The following is a 12,126-nucleotide window of genomic DNA, read 5'->3' as shown; positions in this document are numbered from 1 at the left end:
GATGTAGACATAAAAATGTCTGACATAACAGCGTCTACAAATAAAAAATTTGATGCTATGTCAAACATAACAGGGACTACAATGAAAAAGTATGATGTACTGGAACAGAGAGTTGAAGTATTGGAGAAAAACCATAAAGAAGTTTTGGAGAGAAACTATAAAGTCAGGCCATCATCATCAGGTGGACTGGGATATCCAGGACTGAACATTAATCCAAATCATAGAATAATACAACCAAAACCAAAACCAACTGATGATGTATTAATGGAACCAACATGGTGAATGTATTCCCTCGTTAGGTTAGGTTAATAGTTACGTTAGGTTAGCTGCATAGTTACGTTAGGTTAGGTGTTAGGTTAGTATTCCCTCGTTAGGTTAGGTTAGGTTAATAGTAACTGTAGGTTAGGTTAGGTTAGGTTAGGTTAGGTTAGGTTAGGTGTTCGGTTGCATAGCGGTAGGTTAGCGTACTAGGTTAGGTTACGTTAATACATACGATAGGTTAGGTGTTCGGTTGCATAGCGGTAGGTTAGGTTACGTTAATACGTTAATACGTTAGGTTAGGTGTTCGGTTGCATATTATGTTACGAACGCGCGCGCGAAGAGGGCGTAGATGTCTCTCCAGATGTCCCGCCTACCTGGGGCCGGAGGCCCCACCCACCTGGGCGGAGCCCAGGCAGTGGGCGTGGCCCGTTAGGGCCACGCCCCCCCCGTCGCCACCAACTTTTCGGATACCCCGCCCCTTTCCGAAGCCCCGCCCCCTTTCCGAAGCCCCGCCCCTCCCCTCCCCGAAGCCCCGCCCCCCGACTCCCAACATTTGCGCATGTACACCCCTACCCTCATCGCGCATGTGCGCTCCCACCATTTTCCCACCGCTCACGCATCGAAGTCGATACCCTCCGGAGAGCACTCCACAACATTCAGTTCGAGAAGTCATCTCATCGAGAGCAGTCCACTCCACAACAAGGCAGTACGTTCCAACGACCAACTTGATATTTGAGTAAGTACATTAGGAATGTTATTTTTTATATCAACTAACTTTGTATTATTTCTTCTTTTTCAGAATGGCAACCAATACACAGGAGGTGAATAATGCTGTGGCGTCTATTCTGCCGGTGTCCGCTGACCAGGAGGAGGCAGCATCTTCGAGAGCGGTGACGGTTGACCAGCCAACCACTTCGCGTTCGCGAGTTAGGTGCAGATCTTCTAGCCCTGACTTATTCGAGGAGGAGGAGGAAGTCAGGGCTGTGAAGAAGGTTTGCCAACGACCTGCAGCAAAGGTTGGTCCTATTTCAAAGTACCGAGCTACTTGCAATAGGACTAATCCTTATGCAGGTAGTTTTTCGACCTCTCGTAAGAGGGCCTCCACACCAGCAGCAGCACCAGCAGCAGTGGAAATTCCGAGGAGTCCTTCTCCGGAGTTGGTGATATTGTCGCCGTTGGTGACGCGACTACCACCACTGCCAGCGACACCGGCGGATCCTGAGGTGTTGGTGCCACAGCCTATCGGAGAGGTTAGTGAAAAGATGAGTGTTTTTCTGCAGAGATGCAAGAAAGCAGAACGAGCTGCCCGATCTAGCGAGGCCGCGTTGGTTACCATGAAGCGACAAATGGCTGAAATGGATAACCGACGGAGGGAAATCCAAAAGGAAATGGCCGAAATAGATCGGAATTATGCATCTCTGCAGGAAAGGTGTAAAGCAGAGACCTCTTCGATAAAGCTGTACAAAAAAATAGTGACAGTTATGGACACTCTTTTTGTAGATGAAGTGTAAATATAAGATTAGTTTTAGGTTAGTTAGGAGTATTTAATTATGGTAGTTTTAAGTTTATATTTGTTAAGTTTATATTGAATAAAGGAAAAGGAAGTGAAATAAAGGGTGTACACTGTTTTTTGGTTTGGTACACATTGAACAATGCGATGGTTGGAGCATTTTTCTTCACTTCCTCTTATTATTATTATTATTTTTTTTATTTCAATTCCAAGTTCTTCTAGACAAATACCTCACATCAATTTTTGTGTTCTCTAATCACTTGTAAATAATTTCATGTGAAGAAAATTTAAAAAATAAAAAATAGACATGTTTCATAGTGAAATCGACAAGTATATTTCATTTGTATTTTATCCATTCAAGTATCTCTTTCATTGAATATGTCTTATGTCACTTTGCAATTTACCCCTACTCATTGAATATGTCTTATGTCACACTACAATTTACCCCTACTCAATGTTCCACTCCTCTCCCACTCCCTCTCGAAAGTATAAAAGTAGAAATCATCTGATGAAACATTCAGTTGATCAGCTAGCATCGAGATGGAACCCGATTCAACCTCCGAACCCTATAGCTGCCCGGATCAGGGGTACAACTTCAATTACTGGGATAACAGCCAGGTACAGGTAGTCTCTTCCACCACGGAACCCCACAGTTCGCCATACGAATACCGGGATCACGACATCAGGATGCAAGTTCAACATGTCACTGGCAGTGACGAAGGACACTTGGATGACTCGGAATATCCAGATCCTGACGGATGGTGGGACCCTGCTTATGATGACATTGTCCCAATGAGTAGCGACGACGACGATGATGACGACGACGACTCTGGTGATGATGCTGATGACGAGCTTGACGTTAGACGTCCTCCACCATCCCCTATCCTCATCGAGGATAGTCCTCCGCCATCCCCAATCCTAATCGATGATGATGTCCTCAATTCCGATGATGACATATAATCATCTACTCGTCCATCATTTTCTTTCCTTTCCTTCCACGGAGTACACACTTTTTGGTTGGTGTACACGAGGCACTGCGAGGCTGGAGCAGTGTCTTCCTCCCTTCCTCTCCCTCTTATTAGTTTTTTTTTTCCATAATAATCACTAGAATTTCTCCTAATAATCGCTCAGAGTTTCATTCTTGATGTTTTCGAATCTCAAACACTGTTCTACATTTCACCCCCTCCATTTCATTTCTTCCAATATAAATATAGCAACAATCCCAGTTCTATATCATTCTTCCACAATGTCGAGTACAGGACCCATCCAAGTACATGAAATAGATTCAACGTCTGATCATTTGAGTACAACCTTCGCTCAATTTCTGCAGCGAATCTATGATCTTCCTGATGATTTCGCAGAACGAGTGGAACAAGGTATTCAGGACGACATAGATGCTGTTGACGATAATAATGCGGATGATGTGATTAGTATATCATCTGATTCAGCTGATTATGACGACGACGACATCATGAGTATATCATCTGATTCAGATGACTACTATGAGGATGATATCATTAGTATATCATCTGATTCAGATGACGATACCATAATTATTGTTTCTGATGATGAGGAGCGTTAGTCCATATCATTGCATGGATTAATAAAAAAATAACAGCCCTTTTCAGGGCTACAATTAAAGACTGAAACAATAAAAAAAATAGCTCTTTTCAGAGCTACCATTATACTTTCAAACAGAAACAGATTCATACCATTGTTAACATTATGTTAACATTATAATCTCAAACGAAATATATGTATGTGAAAGTATTCATCATTATATGCATATGAATGATTGACAAATGCCAACTTCAACTTTCATTTAAAGTAGTACTCATCATATGCATAGATATTCAATGACTATCAAATTCCAAATTTCGACTTTTCAGTCAAAGTAGTAATTTATTTGTCATATAATGTATAGATATTCAAAGACTAACAAATAGTTATTTATTTGTCATATAATGTATAGATATTCAAAGACTAACAAATTTCCAACTTAGACTTTTATTAGTCAAAGTATTCATTTGTCACATATTCTATGGATACTAATACAACTAACTACTGTTTGTGTGAATAATGTAGCCCTGAAAAGGGCTGTTGTTTTTTTTTTGACCAGTAGGTCCACGGTTATTGTGCCACAGGTTGGACATTATTACATATAATACATGTAGATACTCGGGTGAAGTTTGTTAGTGGCCTCTCGCAAGCTTCACACCAATTCTGTCCCATTTCCATAATTGAGACAGTGTTGTGGGTGTTGACATGGGCATACCACCCTCCATTATTGTTTCTATGCGAATAAAACCGAAAGCAGCACCAACATAGTTTTTTGTTCTCTCCATCTATTGTGCTGATCAATACGTATGCATCCAATGCACAATACAAATCCAAGGGATCTTCCAGTGTCTCACTGACATTGAGTGTTCGCATACCGATCCTCATAGCACCATCACCTTCAGTTGTGTCAGCTTCTATCCCTTCATCATCTCCTTCTTCATCCATGACCCTCTCAAACTCCATCACGTCATCATCTTCGTCGCTTTGGTTGGCCTCGTTTTCAACTTCGTCTATCTCATCTTCATCGACTCCAACATCTTCTGCTTCAACTATTACTTCCTCTAGCGGAACATTGACATCCTCATCATCTGATTCGTCTATCCAATTGTTTTCATCAACAGCAGCTATTCTATTTAATGCAGCATTTATTTTTGCAGAATTCATCTTGTTGTTGTTTGCTCACAGTTGTAGAGAGTGAATGAATGAACTCTAGGTTTGCAAGTCAACTTATATAGGAGGTGATGCGACTCCCACTTGACTCGTTTAGAGTGGAATAGTAGGAGAAGTTATCCCACTATACTTCCACATGATGTTGATTTGTATAAATAGAGATCGTAGGTATAGGAGAGAGCATTCAGAGTTTCTGTAAGTCATCTCTTAATATTTCTAATCGAATTAGTAAAATGCCGTTTCCAAAAGAGTGGAATGAAAAACCAAAAGTGTGTGTCTACCCAATGATGATTGCAGGGGCTATTGTGTGCTACTTTTGTCAAATAAGTAGACCTAAGGATTCAATCAATCCATGTACTGGTATGTGTAGTGATTGCGTGTTGCGGATTCAACTATCGCCTCCTTCTCATCCACCGAAGCGAACAAAATCGGATTATCGTCAACAACAGTTACAGTGTCTGAAGTGTTCCGAACCTATAATATTTAACAATATAGGTATCTGTAGAAATATTTGTGGTACCTGTGCTGCCGTTCCAACTCCACTGCAACGTTGTTTGCGTTGTGATACATATTCCATGAATTGTTGGAATCATGTATGCAATGCATGTAGAAGTACTTGGGATCTGTGTGAGAAGGTTGGTCAACTCTACCCCAATAGGAGAATCCATTTTTTTCAATGTTGGTGTTTGACGCACGAGCAACAACTATTGAGGAATAGAGTCAAAGAACGTTCCATATCCACAGAGACATATTAACATTTTTCATTTTTTATTATCGTTATTGTCCTCTATTATTAATAAATATATATATATTTTGAATTTATTTGTATTATTTTCTAACATTTAAAAATACATGCATGCAACACAAAGTTTTCCTCTTAAATGACAAAGATTGTTACATGCGTGAATAGTTTAGTGAGAGAGCGCATGTGCCAGTTGATGAAAGAGCGCATGCGCTAGTTTATTTTCTTCTATAAATGGTGAGGTCTCAGTAACATCATCACCTTTCCTATCCACATTCTATTGCTATCACATATCATTCCTCAGACCTTAATAATCATGAGCTCTATGCCGCTATTGATTGCTGAAGATGGTTCACCGCTTGTTGATATCGATCAGACTGATTTTGAAAATATTCCAGTATTACATTTATCGAGTCAAGATTCGATAAATGATTTTGATATTAACGACTTCGTTAACTTTGCAGATGTGCCAGAACCAAATGAGCAAATTATTATTGAAAATCCGATCGTTTCGCAATTATCATCACTCAAACACTCTTCATCTACCCTTCCTCTTGGTGTTGATAAGAAATCTAGAACAATCAAGAGGAAGGTTACTAAGGCATCTTCATCGATTGTCACTGACTTTAAAGAAAAGAAAGAATCCAAAAGTGTTGTGCGACAGAAAAAACCCGCAACGAAAAGTGACAGATCGAAGAGGAAGCCAAAAGGTACTCCTAAAGAAATGAAGAGTGATTTGAAAGCTGAACCGCTATCTTCTTTCAGCCCCTCCATCGGTTTGGGGAAATGAAAAGGAAAGCAAAATGCCGTCTTGTAAAGGCACAGATGACTATTGCTGAACTTGAAAAGAGTGAGCGAGCTATTAATGCTAATAATGAAACTCTTGAAGCATTAGATGCCAAGATTGCATTAGCGAAGGTTGAATTGGCTAGAATGTCTAAAGATGCTGATGAACTCCGTTCAAAAATTGGTAAAGATAAGCAATTCCATCAACGTTCGAGAATGCAAGCTCAGGCTGAGCTTGAGGAGTCGACTAAGCTTTATGAGACAGCATTATCAGTGAGAGATAATTGGCAAAAAGAGTTGGATACTGCATTTCAAAGTGACGGCGATTAGTTTTGGGAATGATAATGTGTTTTCAATATCGTGAGTTGAAAAATATAAGCGGGAATGGAGTATACAATTAATTTGGTTTGGTATACACAGAACATTGCGAATGGCTGGGGCAATGTTTACCGCTGCAATATTTTTCAGTTCACATACTTATAATTGAAATGAAAACAATAATGAACTTTAATATTACTTTATTCATAAAAGTCACTATTATATACATTTAAACCATATTTGATTCATCAATCCAAGAATTTTGTTCGCTAGGAAGGCCTAACCACTTTACATATACTTTATTTTTTCTTCTCTTCAACACCTTCTCAATCAGATATACGTCAGGATTCTCGGTTCGTAATAACTCTTCTTCGTAAAAACATCCTCTAATCGGCTGTTCATTCATATCTTCAAGATTATAAGTCGTTGGGATGGTTTTATTAATTTTAACAATCTTGAATAGCTCCGTGGTAAAATTCGCAGTGTAAGACTTTTCAAAAATATGTTTGTATTTACTTATACGTACAATATCATTTAATTGGAATTTGGGTTTACTTTGTCTTCCTCCAATTCCATTGATACCCTTGAATTTTAATTTTGTTGTTGAATCAACATTGATGGGTGCCATACCTATTGTACGATGAACTTTATTATTATATCTACTAGTTATAATTGGAAGAATATCAAGCCATTTGTGGTGACCTCTCATCGAAAATTCCTTGTAGAGCCATGCCTTTATTGTACGAATCACTCTTTCTGCTATAGCTGCCTTCTTTGTGCTAAATGTTGAATAATGATTGATATTATATTCTCGCATGAGAGATGAGAAGCTTTTATTGAAAAATTCTTTCCCTTGATCGCTTTGTATGTGTTTGGGGGAGTATTTGGCTTCTTTCAGTACATGTTTCATTGCATTAGTTACTGTACTACCTGTTTTATCTTTAACTGCTACAGTCCACAGATATTTGGAGTAACAATCTATCACTACAAGTATATATCGGTATCCTTCATTACTTTTTGCATAAGGTTGCAGTTCAGCTAAATCTATTTGCCATAGATCTGCAAAACCTTTGATGGTGGTTATTCTTCTACGAAAATTACGTCTTGCAGGTTTATGTAATTCATTAACAACTTGTCGTTTGACATCACTTATTTCATTAGTCATTCTATTTCAATATGATTAAAGAGAAAAGGTGATAATGTTACTGCATTGAATGATGATGTGACAGTGATCATTACATGTGAATATGTTAATATATTATACCTTCTTCACGTAATTCTTCAATTATTGAAATTATTTCATTATCATGTCCGGTATGTCCGGCTGACTTTGAAGCTACCAATAGTCGTAGGCGAGCAACTAACTCTTTCGGTGAATTCCAGTACACATAATTCACAGGTTTAGAATTATATATTTTCTCCATTTTCACTCGTTTGAGTGCTCCACCAATTTTACTTCTACTTCTTATTGGATATTGTCGTGAGTCTAATAGAGGTTTGATAACTTCACGAAATTTTTTAGAATTTGTATTTTTAAAACCATTCTTCAGATGATATTGTTTATATGGAGCATTCGTTATTTTCAATATTTTGGAATATACTTGACGAGTTTCTTCATTATCAACATCTTGTGGATTCTTCAAAAAAATCATATCATACAATTCTGGACTACCTGCGCATTCATATTTTTTCACTTTATTAGCATCCCAAAATGAAATGTTTCCATCTTTGAAATTTACCACTAGACTTCCCATTTTCAGCTTTTGTGTAATTGGATCCATACGTACGCCAAATGTTCCATCATATGCTGGATTTCTAGATTTTATATTATTCAAATGTTTCATCAAAACATCTTCACCACTTTCATTCATAACAGGTGAGATGTCAGGATCCGAGGAATCGATGTGGGACGATGATGGTGTTTCGAATAGAGTTGTTCTCATATCGTCTTGAAGTGTGCTCGTGTCACTATTCACAGATGATACACTACCAAAAGATTGTTTTCTTCCTATTGGAGTACTCATGGGATAATTTGAAGTAGATTGAACAGTTCCATGATTTGGTGATAACACTGGTGATTTAGAAGTAGCGTTTGATGATAAAACATTCAATGGTTTCATTATGGGCTCATACAATCTTTCAAGTGTCGTACGATTTTCAATATTATCATTCTTGATAGAGTTGAATTTCTGCCTGACAGCTTCTGTTGTCTCTACTAGTTGACGTTTCAAATTTATTTCATTGTTTTTATTTTCAGGATCTTTTTTTGTATTCATAATGCCCTTTTTTTGAATTAAAGCTTAATTCGTTGGTGAAGTGACCACTACAATATTCAGTGATCGAATAAGTTCCAAAAACAAGATCATGGGTATATAAAACTATCGAATCCTTTGCGATATCTACCTTCATCTATTTTTCTATCCTTATCTATGACTAGAAATCCATATTGGTCCTCCCAGCATTTAACACACATCAATTGGAATTGTTTGAATGTTACATCGGGTGAAACATGATCTGAATAAATGTGATGTAAATTCGTCTCATCTTGTTTGAACATTATAATGAAATTGGTATTGTCACGCACTAACTGTTTGGGTACCCGTGAATATGTCTGTGCTAGATAAAAACAATCAACATCCTTATGACGTCCCATACAGAAATATGATCTAATAATATCTTGCTTTTCACATATCACATCATCGAAAATGAAAACAGAATTAGGCTTAGCGTCGGAGGGTTCCACTATTTCTGCATTATTGCTGAATGTATAAAAACCTAATCCTTTTATAGGTTCCAAAACACTTCGCAAGTACTGATATTTAGGTTGATTGAGTGATTTCGAATAGAGATACACATTTCTAAATCTCAGTCCTTGTGGATGTGTTAATAGTGATATCATTGCATTCGTCTTTCCACAATTTGAAGGTCCTATAATGAGTCCTCGAACTGATGATGGAAGTAGTGGACCATGTCTGAATACCCTTTGTCCATTCAATCCACAACCAAATTTCTCATCTAGATTATCTACAGCAAACTTTTCTTTCTGTTTTACAATGCGCATCGTGCCGTGGTTGGAGACTATATAAATGTTATTAGCTTATTCATTTCAATGTGTACCATCAAACGATACGGACGTATTGAAAGTGATCGTAAAATTAAAAGAGGTTGTGGTTTTGTTAATGATTTAATAAACAAACTTCCTTTCGAATTACATCTACCCGGAGGTTATCAATACTGTGGACCGGGTACAAAATTGAAACAACGTTTAGCTCGTAACGACCCTGGAATCAATAAATTAGATATTGAATGCAAAAAAACACGATATTCAATATTCTAAGCATCCATCCGATCTTGCAGCAAGACATTTAGCCGACAAAGAACTTGAATACAGCGCTTGGGATAGGGTTAAATCGAAGGACGCGAGTATTGGGGAAAGAGCAGCTGCATTACTTGTCACCAACATTATGAAAGCGAAAAGACATATGGGCATGGGTTGTAGTACCAATAAGAAAAAATGTAAGAGGAAACAAACGAAGAAAAATAAAATTAAAAAAGTTGCATTTGGTGCTGGGATAGTCCATAAAGTGCGAAATGTATTGAAGAATCAATTTGTGACGAATAATAGCAAAAAAGCTATCACTGTGGCATTGCAGGCGGCACGTAAATACCTTAAAGCTGCCGGTGGAAAGAAGAAAATCCGCACACCACGCATAATTCCTGTTCCCAAGATCGGTGGACTTTTACCATTGATACCAATTTTTGCTGGACTATCCGCACTAGGAAGTTTGGCGGGAGCCGCTGCTGGTATTACCAAGGCCGTGAATTCGGCAAAAGCCAGCAGAGCGGCTTTAATGGAAGCCAATCGTCACAATAAAACCATGGAGGCTGTAGCATTAGGCAAACGCGGAAGTGGAATATATCTCAAACCATACCGTAAAGGTTTAGGACTATATTTAAAACCATACAAAGCCACAAACAAAACAAAAAACTAATTGAACCCCTACCTCAGAGGCCTCTTACTGATCTCGATCTCAGTTATTATGCACAAAAAATGAAAATTCCACATTTTCGTGGTGTTTTTATGCGTGATAGATTACCATCTTCAGGTCCAAAACAAAACGAGACAGCTATTGTTAATTTAGATGGAATAAGTGGACCAGGAACACATTGGGTGGCATATAAAAAATGTGGGAAAGAAGTCACATATTTCGATAGTTTTGGAGATCTACCCCCACCATTGGAATTGACTCGATTCTTTCGAAAATGTTCGAATGTAAAAATCAAATATAACTATGATCGACAACAGTTCTCTGTGGTCACTTGTGCTTGCAGTTTCTCTCTAAATAATTTTCCAAATAAAAATGGATTCAACACCAAAACTGGATCGGGAGGCTATCAAGGGAATGGGGTTTTCACTTAGAATGTTTTCAAAATATGGTACCTTGAAAAAAATGGATAAAGTGATGCTTGCAAATATGCCTAAGGAAGTGATACTTGCATGTGTTGCACATGAGATTGCATATGTTTGGGAAAAGTTGCCTAAGCATCTGCAAGATGACATCGATATAATGAAACATAGATATTGTTATGAGCACCACCACCACGATCAAAATTCAGAATCGGATGTTAATGACGGTCCTATACCTCGGAAATCTATGTGTTGTATTTGTAATATAGAGGATGTGAATATTGGTATCAATAAAAATGATACTTATTACAATACAACACCTTCCAAAAAGTGTAAATTGTCTCAAATGTGCTGTTGCTGTGTACAATAATAAATTGAAATGTGTTTCAAAATATTCATCAGTCATGTCACGAAAGTTCGAGCTACAAGCTGTCGGGACAAGTGTCTTGAGTGCGGATTTTTTTCCACCAATTGAATTGGATAGGAACAGTCGTTATGGATTAGGACTTTTGGGATTCTATGGGTGCAATACAATCAATAATATAACTGAAGCTAATAACTTAGTTAGTTTTAGAATCAGTAATGACAACTCATCGATACCCCAAAAGTTGACAATTGAAATTCCATGTGGTGCTTATGAAATAGAAGAGATCAATGCCGTCATACAGAAACATATCATGTTCAGATTGTTCCATGATAAAAAACCAAATGATGTCGTTGCAGATGATATTTTCTATCTACACGCCAATAATAATACATTCAAATGTGAAATGCGATCCAAATATGAAATTGATCTGACACATCCAAATTCAATAGCAGAAATGATGGGGTTCGCTCATGAAATATTTCCACCAAATCAGATACATGAATCATCATTACCAATAAACATTACAACTGTGAGACTTATCCGCTTAGATTGCAATATAATATCTGGTTCATATATAAATGGTGAAGAATCCCACATTCTTTTCTCATTCGATATTGATGTTGAACCTGGCTACAATCTCACTAAAGAACCACACAGTATTATATATATGCCTGTCAGTCCAGAAGGTCGTCAATTGATTCACAACATTACAGTGCGTATTTTGGATGAAAAAAATAACCTTATCGATTTTGGAAGTGAAGAAGAGATTTTCATTATTTTGGAATTGAAGAAAATCGAATAACTGTTGTTATGGGTTTCATTTATAATAGACAAAATCGCATTGAACAATCCCAAACGAGTTGCACTATCAAAAAGAAAGGTGTGCATAAAAAGAAGCTCATTCCACAAGTGTATGCTAAACAGTTAGCACATAACGCTCTGTCTGTGAGTGATCTTAAATTTTTGAAATCGATTGGATTGAAAGTGAGAAAATAACAATGGTG

The 12,126-nt window shown here is 37.6% G+C and overlaps 2 protein-coding genes across 2 annotated transcripts in view; both read left to right on the top strand.

The window, feature by feature from the left end:
* The window catches only part of LOC111503873 (sodium channel protein 60E), a 331,231-nt gene that overhangs the window by 145,433 nt on the left and 173,672 nt on the right, over positions 1-12,126 (top strand). The gene's annotated exons all lie outside the window — the stretch shown is intronic.
* LOC141487245 (uncharacterized) lies at positions 408-2,050 on the top strand. Its single transcript, XM_074186093.1, has 3 exons — positions 408-476; positions 531-997; positions 1,061-2,050. The coding sequence occupies exons 2-3, from the start codon at positions 579-581 to the stop codon at positions 1,770-1,772; spliced, it is 1,131 nt and encodes a 376-aa protein (XP_074042194.1). The 5' UTR covers positions 408-476; positions 531-578; the 3' UTR covers positions 1,773-2,050.

This window comes from Leptinotarsa decemlineata, unplaced genomic scaffold (genome assembly GCF_025532065.1).
Source record: "Leptinotarsa decemlineata unplaced genomic scaffold, Ldec_3_MD MMD2_tig00078422_RagTag_RagTag, whole genome shotgun sequence".
NCBI lineage: Eukaryota > Metazoa > Arthropoda > Insecta > Coleoptera > Chrysomelidae > Leptinotarsa > Leptinotarsa decemlineata.
Note: the sequence above shows the minus strand (reverse complement) of the source record. Positions and strands in the feature narration are given on the sequence as shown.